At 40.0% G+C, this 23405-nt stretch overlaps 1 protein-coding gene across 1 annotated transcript; it reads left to right on the top strand.

The window, feature by feature from the left end:
* Positions 1-323: 323 nt before the first annotated feature.
* LOC110515062 (gasdermin-E-like) lies at positions 324-22083 on the top strand. Its single transcript, XM_036936677.1, has 7 exons — positions 324-548; positions 11327-11447; positions 11854-11979; positions 13578-13705; positions 17501-17672; positions 17780-17853; positions 21728-22083. Exons 1-7 carry the CDS (start codon positions 357-359, stop codon positions 21953-21955), a joined length of 1041 nt encoding a protein of 346 aa, XP_036792572.1. The 5' UTR covers positions 324-356; the 3' UTR covers positions 21956-22083.
* The last annotated feature ends 1322 nt before the right edge of the window (positions 22084-23405 follow it).

Here is a 23405-nt window from a genome sequence, read left to right as displayed (position 1 = left end):
ACAATACATCATAATACAGTCATAATATATCATAATACAGTCACAATACAGTCATAATACATCATACAGTTCACCTTCCCAAGGAGTCCAAGACCCAAGACCAGCGAGCAAAACTGGTTGCAATGACATCAGGCAGGTATCTTTTGTGTAAAAAGGACATTTTCAGGTTGAAGTGATTTCAGACAAGAAAGAAGTGGAACTGTACTGGTTTAGCAACTTCCTGAAACTTAAACTACCTCCTCACTGTTTTCACTACTAGTTTAGCTTAAAGGGACAATCTGTGATTGGTACATCCATTTGTTTACTTTTAAAGTAGCTTTCCAGTGTTTCCAGATTTCTATGAAATATGACCTAAAATGTGTCCCTCCTGCAGAGTTCTGGACATGTCCCATCCTGTGATCAAGCAGACCCGTGCGAATCCCAGGGCAGTGTTAGGCGTCTTGACGGAGAGGATTATGACGTCACTACCTTGCCCGGTCACAAACAATGTCCTTAAGCATGGCAATGTAGGAGCCAACGTGAGCGCCTGTGTGTTCCTGAGCGGGAAGGTAGGAAGAAAGATTACCAAGTGTTCTACCGAAGTGAATTATATTTTCCTCATATTTTACTGGTAACTCAGATTTAGACAATCTCTGTTGTAAAATAGATTTTTAATCTTAATAATCTCACTTCATGATAGCTAGGCCTTCATAAATAAAGTCAATGTCAGGACCATATTGACAGATCACAGATGTTCAGTCGTGGTAATACTCACAGATGTCTGTTCAGTAGTCGTAATACTCACAGATGTCTGTTCAGTAGTCGTAATACTCACAGATGTCTGTTCAGTAGTGGTAATACTCACAGATGTCTGTTCAGTAGTCGTAATACTCACAGATGTCTGTTCAGTAGTGGTAATACTCACAGATGTCTGTCTGTTCAGTAGTGGTAATACTCACAGATGTCTGTCCAGTAGTCGTAATACTCACAGATGTCTGTTCAGTAGTGGTAATACTCACAGATGTCTGTTCAGTAGTCGTAATACTCACAGATGTCTGTTCAGTAGTGGTAATACTCACAGATGTCTGTTCAGTAGTGGTAATACTGTCTCTTGCTCAAGTCAGAATGCTGTACCTGGGTTGTTCCAGAATAAATTGTGCACCAATATTGAATTTTAAAAGCATGTTAAATTAAATGAAGTGCCCTTTCATTAATATAGACCACATGGAGAATTCAATAAATCTGATTTTTGATATGAATAAAGACTTGTTTATAGTGCCACCATTCAGCATATTGTCCATCCATGCAGCATTCATTAACGTCCGTCCCTCATTTTAAGGTCAACCCTTTTATGTGAACTGAACTCTCAAAACTATTCATTTTTAAATGGGTTTTTTTCAGAAGAAATATTGAACATCTAATATTCAAATTATAGTGTAAAAGCAGGTCAGCTGGTTTTATTATTTTTGCCAATTATCTTGTGTTTTGTGGTGGAACACTGAGCAGGTGGACCACAACGCACCATAGATAGACATGCTAGAAATGTTTGAACAATTGTTCATTTTTTTTTGTGAAGCTTGCATTCAACTGCCAATCCCTTCAAACAACAAGCTTACATTCCCCCTGTCACAAGGACATCCCTAGTTATGTTCAACCTTACTTTATTTGGGACTTAACAGGCACTTACTATAGTCATAAAAGAAGGATACCTCTTGTGATGCAATTTTTTTTTTTCAAGTTACACTTCTCAAACCGAATTGGTGGAATGACCCAGCTCTAGTTACCACATCATTTCCTGTTCTTGACATTAGAACCACTTCCTGAAAATGCAATGGTGTAGAATCAAATCAAATCCAATTTTATTTGTCACACACACATGGTTGGCAGATGTTAATGTGAGTGTAACCTAACAATTCCACAACTACTACCTTATACACACAAGTGTAAAGGGATAAAGAATATGTACATAAAGATATATGAATGAGTGATGGTACAGAACGGCATAGGCAAGATGCAGTAGATGGTATCGAGTACAGTATATATATATATACGTATGAGATGAGTAATGTAGGGTATGTAAACATAAAAGTGGCATAGTTTAAAGTGGCCAGTGATACATGTATGACATAAAGATGCAGTAGATGATATAGAGTACAGTATATACATATATACGTATGAGATGAGTAATGTAGGGTATGTAAACATTATATTAAGTGGCATTGTTTAAAGTAGCTAGTGATACATTTTTTACATCAATTTCCATTATTAAAGTGGCTGGAGTTGAGTCAGTGTCAGTGTCAGTATGTTTGCAGAAGCCACTCAATGTTAGTGGTGGCTGTTTAACAGTCTGATGGCCTTGAGATAGAAGCTGTTTTTCAGTCTCTCGGTCCCTGCTTTGATGCACCTGTACTGACCTCGCCTTCTGGATGATAGCGGGGTGAACAGGCAGTGGCTCAGGTGTTTGTTGTCCTTGATGATCTTTTTGGCCTTCCTGTGACATCGGGTGGTGTAGGTGTCCTGGAGGGCAGGTAGTTTGCCCCCGGTGATGCGTTGTGCAGACTTCACTACCCTCTGGAGAGCCTGTAGGGACCATCATTTGGCTATCATTATGAATATTTTTGTGGCAGGAGGCCAGGTATTTGAGACAGAATGTTTACATAGGGCTGTTAATTAAAAATGAAGATTTAGTGATCTTGCTATAAGAAGAAAGTCTGTTGTCAGGAAATAACCCATGTGTTAGTGTGTATGTCCTCGGGAAAAAACAGCACATAAGAGGCCTGGAAGGGCATGGGCTGAATTCTGGAGACTGAGCGTACATCAAGATACACCAGGCTGGGGGTATACTTCTTACAGCACCTGCAGTGGTAAAGATCGTCATGTCTCTCTTTGGTGGGTGCATAAGTCTCACAAGAAGTAAGGTTCAGCTGAATAATGGGTGAGCTTGAAAACACCATGACAGAGGACGTGGAACCAGAGAGAGAGAGAGAGAGAGACTAGATTCCACTGTAGACATACTGGGTTGAGTTTGGGGGTTACTTGTTTTATTTGTTAATGCATCATGTGAAAAAGGATAGATGTTAGGGTAGTTGTACTCTAAACAACATGTTGAAGGCTTGATGTGAAAGCAGATACAGTGTTAAATTACTTTTAAAAAAAATCATGTTGATTAAGGTTATGCACATGCTTATCAGTTGAAATAGAGCAGATGGGGAACTAAGTAAAAAATGACATGATTTGGGAACACCTCTCAGAACCTGCGGCCGAAAGGGGAAGACTGGGTGGAAGCATGAGGAAGCTTTTCAGGGAATTCATTTTTGTGGAGTCCAGCAGAAAAGTATAATGGAGGCATAGAGTCAGGTGAAGAGAGAGTGGGAATTGTCATGGTCTCAGAGTTCAGTATTCATTAATATATTCATGCATAACACATAACATTGTCAATACTGTTATGTTTTGTCCTTTGCTTTCCAAGTCTTATGTTTAGGAAACCAGATGGAGAAGGGTTCGCCAGCTTCAGCTGGAATGTTCGTTTTTTGTGTGATGAGTGATGGAAGTAAGAGAATGTATGGTGTAATCATAGAACAGAGGCCATAAGTCTCTAAGTCTGAATGCCTCACAGAAAGAAGGCAGAAACCTGAACCAGGACGAGAAGTCTGATGTCTGATGATCCAAGGGGACCAGAAGGACCTCTCCCAGTGATACCAGGAGATCTAGTCTATGTTTAAGTGTTCCGGAGGAAGTGGGATCAACCGAGGAGAGAAGGACCCTACGAGGAGGCCGCAGCAACAAACACGGCCGTCCAAGTGAAAGGAAGCAAGACGTGGTACCATGGTATCATCTGAATCACTGCACCTGAGTCCCAACAGAAAGAAGGACACAACCATATATAGATGAGGACACAGAGGATGCTGATCCATCAGGCAGGAGCTCGGAAGGAGCAGGAACAGCGAAAGCAATCGAGACGCCAGGGAGGAGCCAAGAGAACAGCAGACCAAGTGAAAGCCAAAATACGACAGGTGCATCGCCTAATGCACCCAGAAGAAGGAGAAGGAGAGACAACACTGGAGAGAGGACCTGTGAACAACCAAAATTCACTCCTGTGGGGCCAGAGGCCAGGGATGTGAGGGAGTAACATGCCTGATACTCTTGATGACATACCTGTTGTGGCAGAACTCTTTGACAGAAGCCCTCCACAGTGGGACCCCAAAGTATCACCTACAGAATGGGAACATCTTTTCCCTAAAATTACACCCTTCCTGATGGAAGCCCAGTCCGGCCTGAGGAGGGAGCCTCAGGGGAAGAAAGAGGAGGAGAGGCCTCACAAGGAACAGAAGGAGAGACCCCACAAAGAGGAGGAAAAGTCCAGCAAGCTGAAGAAAATGGGGATTTCCCCACAATTGACTTTTCAGCTCTTGAATGGTCTCCTTAGCAGACACTTGAAGTTAGAACCACAGAAGAACAATGACATTGAGATAACAGAAGTAACAGTGAACGCTAGTATAGCAACAACAGACTCACGCACAATCAATATGTAAGGTGGAAACAGGAAGAGAAGAGAGGAACCAGCCAAACAATCTAAAAAGACTGACAAGGTTAGAATCTCTGTTCCACCTCAACACAGAACTGAAACAGGAGAACAGAAGACAATCTCAATCAGCCTCTACCTGAGATTGCACTCTGTGGATGGACACATCATCACACGAAGGGAGAAGTCATTTGGGACCCAAAAGGATGTGACCTGACGTTAACCAAAGAAGTAGACGAGTGGGTGCTCACCATGAATCATATTGAACCAGTTGAAGGTGAAGAATTAATAGTTGAAATAACGAGAACAAGATTGACCGAAGGGAGCAGCACCTCAGTCATTAGAATTGGTCCTACGCCAACACCTAAACAGGAAGAGCCTGTGGTAGCTAGAAAGACAACAACAGTGGAAGCTGCTGTGAAGACCACAGTAGCTACCACTAAGATAACATCAACCGCCCTTACCAAGCAGTCCTTACCAAGCAGTCCTTACCAAGCAGTCCTTACCAAGCAGTCCTTACCAAGCAGTCCTTACCAAGCAGTCCTTACCAAGCAGCCCTTACCAAGCAGCCCTTACCAAGCAGTCCTTACCAAGCAGCCCTTACCAAGCAGTCCTTACCAAGCAGTCCTTACCAAGCAGTCCTTACCAAGCAGTCCTTACCAAGCAGTCCTTACCAAGCAGCCCTTACCAAGCAGTCCTTACCAAGCAGTCCTTACCAAGCAGTCCAATGTACCCACAAAGAAACCTAAAACATCAGAACCAGGAGGGTTCTTTACTGACATTTGGAACTTTTTGACAAACTCTAATGATATACCTCAAGACAAAAACATTGTAAAAGCGACATCTATCTCAGAATCAGAACCACTAAAGGACGCCACACGAGAAGAAGTAGTGAAGAACGAGTGGTACGAATGGGCTAAGTATACAGAAAAAAATCAACATAGGATGGACAATTGTCTTTTGTGTAGAAAATCACCTTTGTCTGATCTTTTGATAGTACCTGAACTTGCATCAATACTACATTCCTTTGTGTAACACAGAGTGCAGTTTGGCACTAGGTAACACTAAAGGCAGAAGTGAATTAAATAACAATATGTTGGGAGAACATGAATGTGCAACAGAATAACTGAATGATCCTCATAATGATGAGTTTACTATTGTAAAAAGAAAAGAAAGGGGGAATAAATGAATGTTTCTACAGCTATGGAGATAATGGGATGGATGTGGGAAACACTATAGTTAATTGGAGATAATGGGATGGATGTGGGAAACACTATAGTTAATTGGAGATAATGGGATGATGTGGGAAACACTATAGTTAATTGGAGATAATGGGATGATGTGGGAAACACTATAGTTAATTGGAGATAATGGGATGATGTGGGAAACACTATAGTTAATTGGAGATAATGGGATGGATGTGGGAAACACTATAGTTAATTGGAGATAATGGGATGGATGTGGGAAACACTATAGTTAATTGGAGATAATGGGATGGATGTGGGAAACACTATAGTTAATTGGAGATAATGGGATGATGTGGGAAACACTATAGTTAATTGGAGATAATGGGATGGATGTGGGAAACACTATAGTTAATTGGAGATAATGGGATGGATGTGGGAAACACTATAGTTAATCGGAGATAATGGGATGGATGTGGGAAACACTATAGTTAATTGGAGATAATGGGATGATGTGGGAAACACTATAGTTAATTGGAGATAATGGGATGGATGTGGGAAACACTATAGTTAATTGGAGATAATGGGATGATGTGGGAAACACTATAGTTAATTGGAGATAATGGGATGATGTGGGAAACACTATAGTTAATTGGAGATAATGGGATGGATGTGGGAAACACTATAGTTAATTGGAGATAATGGGATGGATGTGGGAAACACTATAGTTAATTGGAGATAATGGGATGGATGTGGGAAACACTATAGTTAATTGGAGATAATGGGATGATGTGGGAAACACTATAGTTAATTGGAGATAATGGGATGATGTGGGAAACACTATAGTTAATTGGAGATAATGGGATGGATGTGGGAAACACTATAGTTAATTGGAGATAATGGGATGGATGTGGGAAACACTATAGTTAATTGGAGATAATGGGATGGATGTGGGAAACACTATAGTTAATTGGAGATAATGGGATGATGTGGGAAACACTATAGTTAATTGGAGATAATGGGATGATGTGGGAAACACTATAGTTAATTGGAGATAATGGGATGATGTGGGAAACACTATAGTTAATTGGAGATAATGGGATGGATGTGGGAAACACTATAGTTAATTGGAGATAATGGGATGATGTGGGAAACACTATAGTTAATTGGAGATAATGGGATGGATGTGGGAAACACTATAGTTAATTGGAGATAATGGGATGATGTGGGAAACACTATAGTTAATTGGAGATAATGGGATGATGTGGGAAACACTATAGTTAATTGGAGATAATGGGATGGATGTGGGAAACACTATAGTTAATTGGAGATAATGGGATGGATGTGGGAAACACTATAGTTAATTGGAGATAATGGGATGGATGTGGGAAACACTATAGTTAATTGGAGATAATGGGATGGATGTGGGAAACACTATAGTTAATTGGAGATAATGGGATGGATGTGGGAAACACTATAGTTAATTGGAGATAATGGGATGGATGTGGGAAACACTATAGTTAATTGGAGATAATGGGATGGATGTGGGAAACACTATAGTTAATTGGAGATAATGGGATGGATGTGGGAAACACTATAGTTAATTGGAGATAATGGGATGATGTGGGAAACACTATAGTTAATTGAATACACTATTTGGGTGTTAGAAACTGCAGGAGTTAGTCAATTTGATAAAGTAATGATTGTAAAACACAAAGGTAAAATGTGGTAATATAACTCAAGTAACATTGTATCGTGAAATGTTAAAGAATCAGGATTAAGGAATAGCTGATTGTTTCTGGATGTGTGGGCATACTACATGCTCATTGCTTCTTCACAATATAACGATTGATTATAAGTGTTTTATTCTTTACAGACTAGATCTTTTACTCCCATCTCTATGTTATTGTTTGGAGATGTTTGGTCCAGTTGGGTTTTGTAAGTGTTTTATTCTTTACAGACTAGATCTTTTACTCCTATCTCTATGTTATTGTTTGGAGATGTTTGGTCCAGTTGGGTTTTGTAAGTGTTTTATTCTTTACAGACTAGATCTTTTACTCCTATCTCTATGTTATTGTTTGGAGATGTTTGGTCTAGTTGGGTTTTGTAAGTGTTTTATTCTTTACAGACTAGATCTTTTACTCCTATCTCTATGTTATTGTTTGGAGATGTTTGGTCCAGTTGGGTTTTGTAAGTGTTTTATTCTTTACAGACTAGATCTTTTACTCCTATCTCTATGTTATTGTTTGGAGATGTTTGGTCCAGTTGGGTTTTGTAAGTGTTTTATTCTTTACAGACTAGATCTTTTACTCCTATCTCTATGTTATTGTTTGGAGATGTTTGGTCCAGTTGGGTTTTGTAAGTGTTTTATTCTTTACAGACTAGATCTTTTACTCCTATCTCTATGTTATTGTTTGGAGATGTTTGGTCCAGTTGGGTTTTGTAAGTGTTTTATTCTTTACAGACTAGATCTTTTACTCCTATCTCTATGTTATTGTTTGGAGATGTTTGGTCTAGTTGGGTTTTGTAAGTGTTTTATTCTTTACAGACTAGATCTTTTACTCCTATCTCTATGTTATTGTTTGGAGATGTTTGGTCCAGTTGGGTTTTGTAAGTGTTTTATTCTTTACAGACCAGATCTTTTACTCCTATCTCTATGTTATTGTTTGGAGATGTTTGGTCCAGTTGGGTTTTGTAAGTGTTTTATTCTTTACAGACTAGATCTTTTACTCCTATCTCTATGTTATTGTTTGGAGATGTTTGGTCCAGTTGGGTTTTGTAAGTGTTTTATTCTTTACAGACTAGATCTTTTACTCCTATCTCTATGTTATTGTTTGGAGATGTTTGGTCTAGTTGGGTTTTGTAAGTGTTTTATTCTTTACAGACCAGATCTTTTACTCCTATCTCTATGTTATTGTTTGGAGATGTTTGGTCCAGTTGGGTTTTGTAAGTGTTTTATTCTTTACAGACTAGATCTTTTACTCCTATCTCTATGTTATTGTTTGGAGATGTTTGGTCCAGTTGGGTTTTGTAAGTGTTTTATTCTTTACAGACTAGATATTTTACTCCTATCTCTATGTTATTGTTTGGAGATGTTTGGTCCAGTTGGGTTTTGTAAGTGTTTTATTCTTTACAGACTAGATCTTTTACTCCTATCTCTATGTTATTGTTTGGAGATGTTTGGTCCAGTTGGGTTTTGTAAGTGTTTTATTCTTTACAGACTAGATCTTTTACTCCTATCTCTATGTTATTGTTTGGAGATGTTTGGTCTAGTTGGGTTTTGTAAGTGTTTTATTCTTTACAGACTAGATATTTTACTCCTATCTCTATGTTATTGTTTGGAGATGTTTGGTCCAGTTGGGTTTTGTAAGTGTTTTATTCTTTACAGACTAGATCTTTTACTCCTATCTCTATGTTATTGTTTGGAGATGTTTGGTCTAGTTGGGTTTTGTAAGTGTTTTATTCTTTACAGACCAGATCTTTTACTCCTATCTCTATGTTATTGTTTGGAGATGTTTGGTCTAGTTGGGTTTTGTAAGTGTTTTATTCTTTACAGACTAGATCTTTTACTCCTATCTCTATGTTATTGTTTGGAGATGTTTGGTCCAGTTGGGTTTTGTAAGTGTTTTATTCTTTACAGACTAGATCTTTTACTCCCATCTCTATGTTATTGTTTGGAGATGTTTGGTCCAGTTGGGTTTTGTAAGTGTTTTATTCTTTACAGACCAGATCTTTTACTCCTATCTCTATGTTATTGTTTGGAGATGTTTGGTCCAGTTGGGTTTTGTAAGTGTTTTATTCTTTACAGACTAGATCTTTTACTCCTATCTATGTTATTGTTTGGAGATGTTTGGTCTAGTTGGGTTTTGTAAGTGTTTTATGTTTCAAATAGGATCTGGAGATGTTTGGTCCAGGTGATTTGTAAGCTTTATTTTTGTTCATGTTTTTGTCAACTGTTGGTATTGGCCTCCACCTTATATGTCCTTTTAGTGTCGTTTTTGGTGCTAAATAAGCACCAGAGGAGGGTTTTGTGGGAGAAAGATGTACATATAGGGAGAAACTTAATACTGTACCACAAGAGAAAGATACACTTAGAGTGCATTTGCCATTCTGGTAAAATGCATTGTCTATTGTATAGGATAGGAAACCAGAGTAAGGCCATGAGAGCATAGGACAGCTGGACATACCAAGGTCAGAGGGACATACAAAGGAGGGGGTCAGCCAAATGACCAACTGATGGACTATAGACATAGGGCATATATTTTTAGGACATGAAGAGAAGAGACACATAGTCTACTAGTCCTAATAAGGACAGACATACCAAAGACCACACCAAGCTGAACATAAGGGGCCCATAGGATAGATGGGCATGTATTATTATTGGGACATGAAGAGGTCCTGTCACCATTATAACTTGACTGAAAGCAGATATGGGCAGTATTGGGCGTGAACAAGCAGGATGCACAGATTGGGATATAATGGTGGCTAATGGACTGAGGGATGTAACTTCATTTGCATGTGGGATGGACTCATATGTTGTATGTGTATAAATCAGAGCCAGAGCTCAGGGAAAGTGTGTGTTCCGCGGACCATCTAGGCTTCTGATATGTTTGTATTAAAAGCCTATATTGAATTCACAAGTTCTTGTAAGTGTTATATTTTGTAACGATCCTCCGCGACATCATCTCTTTTGTTTTGTTGACTTTGAGTGTGAGGTTATTTTCCTGACACCACACTCCGAGGGCCCTCACCTCCTCCTTGTAGGCCATCTCGTCATTGTAATCAAGCCTACCACTGTAGTGTCGTCCGCAAACTTGATGATTGAGTTGGAGGTGTGCAGTCGTGGGTGGACAGGGAGTACAGGAGAGGGCTCAGAACGCACCCTTGTGGTGCCCCAGTGTTGAAGATCAGCGGAGTGGAGAAGTCCAGTACCCAGTTGCACAGGGCGGGGTCGAGACCCAGGGTCTCGAGCTTGATGACGAGTTTGGAGGGTACTATGGTGTTAAATGCCGAGCTGTAGTTGATGAACAGCATTCTCACATAGGTATTCCTCTTGTCCAGATGGGTTAGGGCAGTGTGCAGTGTGGTTGCGATTGCATCGTCTGTGGACCTATTTTGGTGGTAAGCAAATTGGAGTGGGTCTAGGGTGTCAGGTAGGATGGAGGTGAAATCGTCCTTGACTCGTCTCTCAAAGCACTTCATGATGACGGAAGTGAGTGCTAAAGGGCGGTAGTCGTTTAAGCTCCGTTACCTTAGCTTTCTTGGGAACAGGAACAATGGTGGCCCTCTTGAAGTATGTGGGAACGGCAGACTGGGATAACGATTGATTGAATATGTCCGTAAACACACCAGCCAGCTGGTCTGCGCATGCTCTGAGGACGCTGCTGGGGATGCCGTCTGGGCCTGCAGCCTTGCGAGGGTTAACACGTTTAAATGTTTTACTCACGTCGGCTGCAGTGAAGGAGAGACTGCAGGTTTTGGTAGAGGGCCGTGTCAGTGGCACTGTATTGTCCTCAAAGCGAGCAAAGAAGTTATTTAGTCTGTCTGGGAGCAAGGTCCTTTGAATAGATGACTGTCTGGGTTAGAATCTGGGTCATCTGTGTACCAAACGTCTCTGACTGATTTTACATTTTCTCCACAGGCCTCTATGAAGCACAGCGGCAGTACTCAGACAGATAGTGATGTGTCACTGGGTATTCCTGCAAATACTGTCATGGCCTACAGTCTGATTGAACTCTACGTCAAATGCAATGGAAAGTTTGGTGAGGAAGTGAATGGTTTGTCAATGTCCCAGGTATAGCTGCGTGGTAAAGTACCATGGTAAAGTACACAGCCAGCGTCTATGTTCCTCAGTGTATTTAGTGTAGCCACTGTATTTAGTATAGCCATTGTATTTAGTATATCCACTGTATTTACACTGTATTTAGTATAGCCACTGTATTTAGTATGGCCACTGTATTTAGTATGGCCACTGTATTTAGTATAGCCACTGTATTTAGTACAGCCACTGTATTTAGTACACCCACTGTATTTAGTATAGCCACTGTATTTAGTATATCCACTGTATTTAGTATAGCCACTGTATTTAGTATAGCCACTGTATTGAGTATAGCCACTGTATCTGTCTGTGTGTGACTGGTTATGACTGTTGTCTGCTCTTGTCCACAGAGCTGTGCCTCATCTGCAACAATGGGGGCTTTGAAATAGATAGGTCAAAGGAGGGGTTGGAAGTAGATGGATTTATGGACCTGGGAGGCGACTTTGATACCAACAGTCCCCTAAATCTGAACAAAGGTAATAATGCCAGTGGAGGGTAATGTCTCCTGTTTAGCGGTCAACATGTAGTCTACTGAATGGAACATCTGGTCAACATGTAATGTAGTCTACTGAATGGAACGTCTGGTCAACATGTAGTGTACTGAATGGAACGTCTGGTCAACATGTAGTCTACTGAATGGAATGTCTAGTCAACATGTAGTCTACTGAATGGAACGTCTGGTCAACATGTAGTCTACTGAATGGAACGTCTGGTCAACATGTAGTGTACTGAATGGAACGTCTGGTCAACATGTAGTCTACTGAATGGAACATCTGGTCAACATGTAATGTAGTCTACTGAATGGAACGTCCGGTCAACATGTAATGTAGTCTACTGAATGGAATGTCTGGTCAACATGTAGTCTACTGAATGGAATGTCTGGTCAACATGTAGTCTACTGAATGGAACGTCTGGTCAACATGTAGTCTACTGAATGGAACGTCTGGTCAACATGTAGTGTACTGAATGGAACGTCTGGTCAACATGTAGTCTACTGAATGGAACATCTGGTCAACATGTAGTCTACTGAATGGAACGTCTGGTCAACATGTAATGTAGTCTACTGAATGGAACATCTGGTCAACATGTAATGTAGTCTACTGAATGGAATGTCTGGTCAACATGTAGTCTACTGAATGGAACGTCCGGTCAAAATGTAATGTAGTCTACTGAATGGAATGTCTGGTCAACATGTAGTCTACTGAATGGAACGTCTGGTCAACATGTAGTCTACTGAATGGAACGTCTGGTCAACATGTAGTGTACTGAATGGAATGTCTGGTCAACATGTAGTCTACTGAATGGAACATCTGGTCAACATGTAGTCTACTGAATGGAACGTCTGGTCAACATGTAATGTAGTCTACTGAATGGAATGTCTGGTCAACATGTAGTCTACTGAATGGAACGTCTGGTCAACATGTAGTGTACTGAATGGAATGTCTGGTCAACATGTAGTCTACTGAATGGAACATCTGGTCAACATGTAGTCTACTGAATGGAACGTCTGGTCAACATGTAATGTAGTCTACTGAATGGAATGTCTGGTCAACATGTAGTCTACTGAATGGAACGTCTGGTCAACATGTAATGTAGTCTACTGAATGGAATGTCTGGTCAACATGTAGTCTACTGAATGGAACGTCTGGTCAACATGTAGTCTACTGAATGGAATGTCTGGTCAACATGTAATGTAGTTTACTGAATGGAACGTCTGGTCAACATGTAATGTAGTCTACTGAATGGAATGTCTGGTCAACATGTGGTCTACTGAATGGAACGTCTGGTCAACATGTAGTCTACTGAATGGAATGTCTGGTCAACATGTAGTCTACTGAATGGAATGTCTGGTCAACATGTAGTCTACTGAATGGAACGTCTGGTCAACATGTAATGTAGTCTACTGAATGGAACGTCTGGTCAAAATGTAATGTCTATGGAATGTTCAATATTTCTCTTTGATTAGTAATTACAAAGTTACCACACTTTTGAAATATATAAAAATGTATGGATTTGTTACATGAAAATAAGACACTTTGATAAAATGGTTTCTCTATTGGTTGTGTGTTGACAGAACTGGAGAAACTGAGTGGTCATTTCCAGCTCCTGTTAACCCTTCCGGCAGCCAAACGCTCCTCTCTGCTCCAGCTCCTCAAGACAACCATGGAGGACAGAGAAGCAGTCAGTGTGCTGGAGAGTGTGGTGAGTGAGACGTACAGAAACAGGGCCCAAACACACACACACACACAATGTAAACACACACACACACAACTAATGGCAGGAATGAAAATCTCACCCTGAATATCTGTAATATTCTCTCTGTGCTAAATATACTCTCTCTCTCTTTCTCTCTCTCAATTCAATTCAATGTCAATTTAAGGGGCTTTATTGGCATGGGAAACATACAGTACCAGTCAGAAGTTTGGAGACACCTACTCATTCAAGGGTTTATCTTAATTTTTTACTATTTTCTACATTGTAGAATAATAGTGAAGACATCAAAACTATGAAATAACACATATCTGAGATTCTTCATAGTATCCACCCTTTGCATTGATGACAGCTTTAAACACTCTTGGCATTCTCTCAACCAGCTTCATGAAGTAGTCACCTGGAATGTATTTCAATTAACAGGTGTGCCTTGTTAAAAGTTCATTTGTGGAATTTCTTTCCTTCTTAATGTGTTTGTGTCACGCCTGCTCCCGCTCCAGGCTCCCCAGCATTATGCACTCCTGCCAGCCATCATTACGCACACCTGCTCCCGCTCCAGGCTCCCCAGCATTATGCACTCCTGCCAGCCATCATTACGCACACCTGCTCCCGCTCCAGGCTCCCCAGCATTATGCACTCCTGCCAGCCATCATTACGCACACCTGCCTTCCCCCGTCACTCGCATCAGCAATTATTGGACTCACCTGGACTCAATCACCTCTTTCATTACCTCCCCTATATCTGTCTGCCCCCCCCCCCCCTCTTTTTTACCTACTTCAGCATTGTGCTGATGCTCTTCCTGTCTTGTTCTATGTCTGTTCCGATTAAATGTTTGACTCCCCGTACCTGCTTCTCTACTCCAGCGTCGGTCCTTACAGTATGAGCCAATCAGTGTAGTGACAAGGTAGGGGTAGTATACAGAAGATGGCCCTACTTGGTAAAAGACCAAGTCCATATTATGGCAAGAACAGCTCAAATAAGCAAACAGAAAATACAGTCCATCATTACTTTATGACATGAAGGTCAGTCAATGTGGAAAATGTTGCAAAAACCATCAAGTTCTATGACGAAACTGCTTCTCATGAGGACCGCCACAGGAAAGAAAGACCCAGAGTTACCTTTGCTGCAGAGGATAAGTTCATTAGAGTTACCAGCCTCAGAAATTGCAGCCCAAATAAATGCCTATGGAGTTCAAGTAACAGAAATATCTCAACATCAACTGTTCAGAGGAGACTGTGTGAATCAGGCCTTCGTGGTCAAATTGCTACAAAGATGAACCACTACTAAATGACACCAATAAGAAGAAGAGACTTGCTTGGGATAAGAAACACAAGCGATGGACATTAGACCGGTGGAAATCTGTCCTTTTGTCATGGTTCCACCTGTCACCTAGAGACATTAACAACACTCAGCTGTGTCCTACTATTCATTATGATTTCCCTGTTAAAACAGGTGTGTTTCCTGGTTTCCTGAAGCTTGAATTGTTTCCCGTGTGCGTTTGTTTCCTGAGTGAGTTTTTGAGACTTAGTGTTTGTTGTTACTGTGATCCTTTGGATACCGTTTCTCAGTAAAGTATTTATGTTTAACCACTGATTCCTCATCTGGTCTCTTCTCTGCACCTGGATCCAACCTCATCACGTCACAACTTTGGTCTGATGAGTCCAAATTTGCGATTTTTGGTTCCAAGTGACGTGTGTTTGTGAGATGCAGAGAGTAGGTGAACGGATTATCTCCGCATGTGTGGTTCCCACCGGAAAGCACGGAGGAGGAGGTCTGATGGTGTGGGGTGCTTTGCTGGAGACACTCTCTGTGATTTATTTAGTATTCAAGGCACACTTAGCCAGCGTGGCTACCACAGCATTCTGCAGCAATACTCCATCACATCTGGTTTGTTCTTAGTGGGACTATCATTTATTTTTCAACAGGACAATGACCCCAAACACACCTCCAGGCTGTGTAAGGGCTATTTGACCAATAAGGAGAGTGATGGAGTGCTGTATCAGATGACCTGGCCTCCACAATCACCCGACCTCAACCCAATTGAGATGGTTTGGGCTGAATTGGACCGCAGAGTGAAGGAAAAGCAGCCAGCAAGTGCTCAGCATATGTGGGAACTACTTCAAGACTGTTGGGAAAGCATTCCATGTAAAGCTGGTTGAGGGAATGCCAAGAGTGTGCAAAGCTGTCATAAAGGCAAAGGGGGGCTATTTTGAAGAATCTAAAATATATTTTGACTTGTTTAACACTTTTTTGGTTACTACATGATTCCATATGTGCAATTTCATCGTTACGATGTCTTCACTTATTCTACAATATAGAAAATAATAAAAATGAAGAAAAACCCTTGAATGAGTAGCTATGTCCAAACTTCTGACTGGTACTGTATGTTTACATTACCAAAGCAAGTGAAATAGATAATAAACAAAAGTGAAATAAACAATAAAAAATAACAGTAAACATTACACACACAAAAGTTCCAAAATAATAAAGACATTTTAAATATGTTGCAACGATGTGCAAATAGTTAAAGTACAAAAGCAAAAATAAATAAACATAACTATGGGTTGTATTTACAATGGTGTTTGTTCTTCACTGGTTGCCCTTTTCTTGTGGCAACAGGTCACTTGCTTCTGTGATGGCACACTGTGGTATTTCCCCAATAGTTAAGGGAGTTTATCAAAATAGGATTTGTTTTAAAATTCTGAGGGAAATATGTGTCTCTAATATGGTCTTACATTTGTCAGGAGGTTAGGAAGTGCATCTCAGTTTCCACCTCATTTTGTGAGCAATGTGCACCTATCCTGTCTTCTCTTGAAATCCAGGTCGGCCTATGGCGGCCTTTCTCAATAGCAAGGCTATGCTCACTGAGTCTCTACATAGTCAAAGCTTTCTTTAATTTTGGGTCAGTCACAGTGGTCAGGTATTCTGCCAGTGTGTTCTCTCTATTTAGGGCCAAATAGCATTCTAGTTTGCTCAGTTTTTGTTAATTATTTCCAATGTGTCAAGTAATTATCTTTTTGTTTTCTCATGATTTGTTTGGGTCTAATTATGTTGCTGTTGCTGTCCTGGGGCTCTGTGGGGTCTGTTTGTGTTTGTGAACAGAGCCCCAGGACCAGCTTGCTGAGGGGACTCTTCTCCAGGTTCATCTCTAGGTGAAGGTGTAGGTGAAGGCTTTGTTATGGAAGGTTTGGGAATCGCTTCCTTTTAGGTGGTTGTAGAATGTAATGGCTCTTTTCTGGATTTTGATCATTAGTGGGTATCTCCCTAAATCTGCTCTGCATGTGTTATTAGGTATATTATGTTGTACACGGAGGATGCAGAATTCTGCAAAGTGTCAATTTGGTGTTTGTCCCATTTTGTGCGCGGACCTCAGACCTCACAACCATAACCAGTGGTAACAGGTTCCATATCTGATTCAAGTATTTGTAGCAAAATTTGGTATGTCAAATTTTGATGGCATTTTTTTATTTAACCAGGCAAGTCAGTTAAGAACAAATTCTTATTTACAATGACATCCTAGGAATAGTGGGTTAACTGCCTTGTTCAGAACGACAGATTTTGACCTTGTCTACTCAGGGATTCGATTCGGTTACTGACCCAAAGCTCTAACCACTAGTCTACCTGCCACCCCCAAGAGCAAAGCCCTGGCAAGGATTGCCTTGTCTCTTTTTACCATTCATTCACTCACTCACTCACTCACTCACTCACACTCACTCACTCTCACACTCACTCACTCACTCACTCACACTCTCTCTCTCTCTCCCTCTCCCCCACCCCTTGTCACAGCTGGATCAGATGTGTGAAGGCGAGACTCCTGACCTGGGTGATCTGGAAGAGTCTGAGAGGGAAACAGTCCAGGCCATACTGGATCTTGTAGACCAATGTGTTGGGAAGGATGAGGACGAGATCAGATCTTCACTTCTCAGTGCCGTCCACCTCATTGTCAGTGCCATGGACGGTGAGATAGAGAGCAGTTTTCACAGGATTCTCCAGTTATTATTTGATCAGTTCCTGGGAAACTAGGTTCACTACTGTGGTTTTATGTGTGTATATTTATTTATTCAGGAATGACAGATGAAGGTCTCTCTGTGTTGGGATCCTGTTGCAGTCCTCCAGTCTTACAGGCCCTGCAGATCCTGGTGAGTTCACACCTGCTTGATTGAGCCTCCAGTCCTGTATGACCTGGAGTTCATTTTTCTAGGTTTTTGTTTATGTAAATGTGTTTACGTTTATGTAAATGTTTTGGGTTTATGTAAATGTATTTGGGTTTATGTATTTGGGTTTATGTAAATGTATTGGGGTTAATGTAAATGTATTTAGGTTTATGTAAATGTATTTGGGTTTATGTAAATGTATTTGGGTTTATGTAAATGTATTGGGGTTAATGTAAATGTATTTGGGTTTATGTAAATGTATTTGAGTTTATGTAAATGTGTTTACGTTTATGTAAATGTTTTGGGTTTATGTAAATGTATTTGGGTTTATGTAAATGTATTGGGGTTAATGTAAATGTATTTGGGTTTATGTAAATGTATTTGAGTTTATGTAGATGTGTTTACGTTTATGTAAATGTTTTGGGTTTATGTAAATGTATTTGGGTTTATGTAAATGTATTTGGGTTTATGTAAATGTATTTGGGTTTATGTAAATGTATTTGGGTTTATGTAAATGTATTTGGGTTTATGTAAATGTATTTGAGTTTATGTAAATGTATCTTCCCATGTTAAACAAACTAATATTTCTACCATTATGATAACATTGTACCACCAGTAGCAGTACTGACACCAATGACGGTAACCAGTGGCAATTTCTAACAAAAATATTGGTGGGGCAAACTCAATGAAAAAAGTGAATATGCATCGATACATTACTACACTAAACATTGAATGGACGCACCATCATAAATACTTATCAGACACACACAAACGTTATAACATAAGGGTTATGACCAGTGTATAGGCTACTGCCCATATATTTGGCTCCTATTGCAAGGAAGACCACGGTAGTCCGGCATACTTTATAGAGTAAAGTCTATTTTACTTCAGAATCAATATCAGCACCGGTCTGCAATATTGCTAATCACTGTTAGAGTGATGGGACGCAGCAGAACACCATTCTGAGTGCAGTTGCCTCTGCCTGTGTTAAAACCTCTTTGGGATATTCGGGACGGTAGCGTCCCACCTCAGCAACAGCCAGTGAAAGTGCAGGGCGCCAAATTCAAAACAACAGAAATCTCATAATTAAAATTCCTCAAGCATACAAGTATTTTACACCATTTTAAAGATACATTTATCGTTAATCCAGCCACAGTATCTGATTTCAAAAAGGCTTTTCGGCAAAGGCACACCTAATGATTATGTTAAGTAAGCACCTAGTCACAGAGAAACACAGACATTTTTCCAGACAAAGAGAGGAGTCACAAAAGGCAGAAATAGAGATAAAATGAATCACTAACCTTTGATGATCTTCATCAGATGACACTCATAGGACTTAATGTTACACAATAAATGTATGTTTAGTTCGATAAAGTTCTCATTTATATCCAAAAATCTGAGTTTACATTGGCGTGTTATGTTCAGTAGTTCCAAAACATCCGGTGATTTTGCAGAGAACCACATCAATTTACAGAAATATTCATCATAAATATTGATGAAAATACAAGTGTTGTACATGGAACTTTTTATTTTTTATATTTTTACCCCTTTTTCTCCCCAATTTCATTGTTTTTAGTAGCTACTATCTTGTCTCATCGCTACAACTCCCGTACGGGCTCGGGAGAGACGAAGGTTGAAAGTCATGTGTCCTCCAATACACAACCCAACCAAGCCGCACTGCTTCTTAACACAGAGCCATCCAAACCGAAAGCCAGCCGCACCAATGTGTCGGAGGAAACACTGTGCACCTGGCAACCTTGGTTAGCGCGCCACAGGAGTCGCTGGTGCGCGATGAGACAAGGATGTCCCTACCGGCCAAGCCCTCCCTAACCGGAGCGACGCTAGGCCAATTGTGCGTCGCCCCACGGACCTCCCGGTCGCGGCCGGTTACGACAGAGCCTGGGCGTAAACACCGAGTCTCGGGTGGCACAGCTGGCACTGCAGTACAGCACCCTTAACCACTGCGCCACCCGGGAGGAACGTACATGGAACTTTAGATAAACTTCTCCTTAATGCAACCGCTGTGTCAGATTTCAAAAAAGCCTTTGTCTGTAGAATTGCAATGGAATGCAAGCTAACTCTCACGTGAACGCGTGTGGTCGGCTCATGGCACTTTGCCAGACCTCTGACTCAATCCCCTCTCATTCGCCCCCACTTCACAGTAGAAGCCTCAAACAAGGTTCTAAAGACTGTTTACACCTAGTGGAAGCCTTAGGAAGTGCAATATGACCCCATAGACACTGTATATTCGATAGGCAATGAGTTGGAAAAACTACAAACCTCAAATTTCCCACTTCCTGGTTGGATATTTAGCTAGCTAGCTAGCTAGCTTCCTCAAACAGCAGCTGTTAGCCACTGCAAGTTCCATCCAAACCACTCAGGCTTAATTATTTTATAACTTGCTTTATTTTAACGGAAGCCTGTTCAGCGGTTGATGAGCACCAAGATATTTTAGCTCTACAAGTTTGAAAATAATTTTCTTGGTGATTGTTGACATGATTCATGATGACTTTTCAGCTAGGTAGCTAGAATACGATTAACAACTATGGGCGGGCACTACTAATGACTCTCTATAGCAGCACCCAAGCAGGCTTGGCTAGCCTCTCCACAACAGATTACTGAGTGAGAATGAAACCGCTGCATTAGCGAGCTGCCTTTCCTCAAATAACATTTGGCAAAATAACAATACAACAGGGAAGCGAGCACGTACTGTATGCTTGATTAGCTCAAGCAATTACACATCAAATGTGTTTGCTTACTGATATAATGTTGTGACATGAGTGAAAGCCAGAATTACATGCAGATCAGCGCCATCTCTTGGATAGTGGTGGAGCTGAACGATGTGTTGCATCAAAGTATAGGTCACACCAATGACTTTTTGTAAGTATTTTAGGAGTTTCTTAAATGGAGCCCACCGATCTCAAATCTAAGGTCATTTAACCTTTAAAACGAATTGACTTAATCATTCACTAAGGAGATTTGATGAATCATTTTGCTCAGAGTGTAATTTCCCTTCATTTAAATTGAGTTACACCAATGATATCGTTTTATTTAAACACACCAAATTATCTATGGAATCATAACATTGATGACATACTAAAAGGGTGTGATTAGCTAAAAATCTTCTTTAATATTGACCCCTCTCCTGATAACAGTTTGTCACTGGAAGGAATGTTCAAGGTCCTTGTATATCTTTGTAATGAGTGATTATTTTAAGGCGGTAACACTAATTACATAAAACTTAGGGACACATAATAATTGTAAATATATATATATTTTAGTGGCCTTCTTTGCTTTATTGATCTATATACAGTGTATTCATAAATTTAGTTTCCTAGTAGATATATATATATATATTTGTCTTTGTAATGAGTGATGTTCAAGGTACTTGTATATCTTTGTAATGAGTGATTTTTTAAGGCGGTAACACTAATTACATAAAACTTAGGGACACATAATAATTGTAAATATATATATATATTTTAGTGGCCTTCTTTGCTTTATTGATCTATATACAGTGTATTCATAAATGTTGTTTACTTTGTAGATATATATATATATATATTTGTCTTTGTAATGAGTGATGTTCAAGGGGTTAACAAAGTATTCTATTTGTTTTCAATGATCTATAAAATATATAAAATACTTTTGTTTATTTTAGAACATTCAAAATAATATATCCCAAAATCATGCCACTAAGATAACGTTTTGACTTCCATTATGTTTCACATTGATAAACAGTTTAATATCAATTTAAACATGTATAATGTCTAACTATTTGTCATTTAAAGTGTTTTTCATTATTGCAAATTCTAGGGATGCAGATGCCACATTCATTCCTGTGCTGCTTGTCCTCCAGGTGCAGCATGTGGCAGCAGGGAGTGGGGAGACCCTCTCTCTGAGAGATGCAGGTCTGGCTGTTCTGACTGAGGAGGAGCTGTATCAGAGGACAGAGAGTCTCTTTGGTCACTCTGAAGTTACACTGAAGAGAGAGGAGGACACACTGAGGACAGAGATGAAGGACCAGCCTGGATACCTTCCTCTAGTCATGAGTATCACTGTGAAAGGCCTTTTTAGTGTAAGCTGAGAGAGAGACAGAGAGTCCCGGACTAGAATCCCACACGCAGATTCTAAACAGACGTTGAACTGAAAAACAACTATTTCCATTGATTGTTAATTCCCTGCATTGTGTATTTATCTTCGAATATTCTTACATAATATTTTGTGAGTGTAATGTTTACTGTTAATTTTTTATTGTTTATTTAAATTTGGTTTATTATCTATTTCACTTGCTTTGGCAATGTAACAGGTATGCACGCATGACTGTAAGTTGCTTTGGATAAAAGTGTCTGCTAAATGGCATATATTATGAAACTTGTCAATCCTGTTTGAACCATTCAGTATTTTACTCTTGCACTAGTTGAGCTGAAGAACTAGTGAACAACAGTGAATGTATCCTTGTAATGTTTTCAGTAAAGTTCAACACACGATATCAGACGTCCCGACCTCCATTCTTCTAGTCATTAGATAATACAACATAAAGTGGGACATTAAAATTAGTTTATTAGGATCCCCATTAGATACCTCACATGCAGCAGCTACTCTTCCTGGAGTCCACATGAAACATACAAATACATGACCAATTACAGAACGGTTATAGACAAGAACAACAGAAGATATTACATTACATTACATTAAAATAATAGTTATTCTCAGAGTGTACAAAACATTAATAACCCCTGCTCTCTCCATGACAGACTGACCAGGTGAGTCCAGGTGAATGATCCTTTATTGATGACACTTGTTAAATCCACTTCAGTCAGTGTAGATGAAGGGGAGGAGACCTGGTTAAATGACCATTTTCAAGCCTTGAGACAATGAAGACATAGATTGTGTGTGTGTGTCATTCAGAGGGTGAATGAGCAAGACAGAAGACAGGGGTCCTACACATTGTCAAGTGACCCACATGACAACAACAGAAACAGAATCCTGTTCAAAATCCTGTTCACCAGAATCATGTCCCAAAACAAGTCTGTTATTGTTGTAGACTCATTTGAAAGTGTCAACGTTCTCACATTATTGTGCTACCAGGTTCAAAAAGTATAAGAGGAAGTCCAGCACCCTGGTAATATTGATGTCTAGAATACCAGGGTGATGAAGTTGTTCTTATTTTTAATAATGATTCTATACTCAAAGATAACATCCCCAATGCTGAATATGTGGAGTCAGTATGATGGTCCAATCCTGTGATGTCTGATTCACAGTGTTTGAACAACATAGACATTTTGTCATCAGAAACCCTATACTACAGTATGTTATTACTGCAAGGCTCCTGGGATTTGTTCAAACTGAAACTAACACTTGACCTTGAGAACTGTTATTGCACTTTGGAACTGATAAGTGTCTGTTGGTGTTGGACTCTCCTACGGTACAGTGGTGAAGTATATGGATGTGACTTTCTGACCCTGTAGTAACAGTTAGGCCCCGTACACACTCAGGTTGGACAACTGATTTACCACACGTTGGACACAAAGGTT

The sequence above is a fragment of the Oncorhynchus mykiss genome, chromosome 2, assembly GCF_013265735.2.
Source record: "Oncorhynchus mykiss isolate Arlee chromosome 2, USDA_OmykA_1.1, whole genome shotgun sequence".
Classification (NCBI taxonomy): Eukaryota; Metazoa; Chordata; class Actinopteri; order Salmoniformes; family Salmonidae; genus Oncorhynchus; species Oncorhynchus mykiss.
Note: the sequence above shows the minus strand (reverse complement) of the source record. Positions and strands in the feature narration are given on the sequence as shown.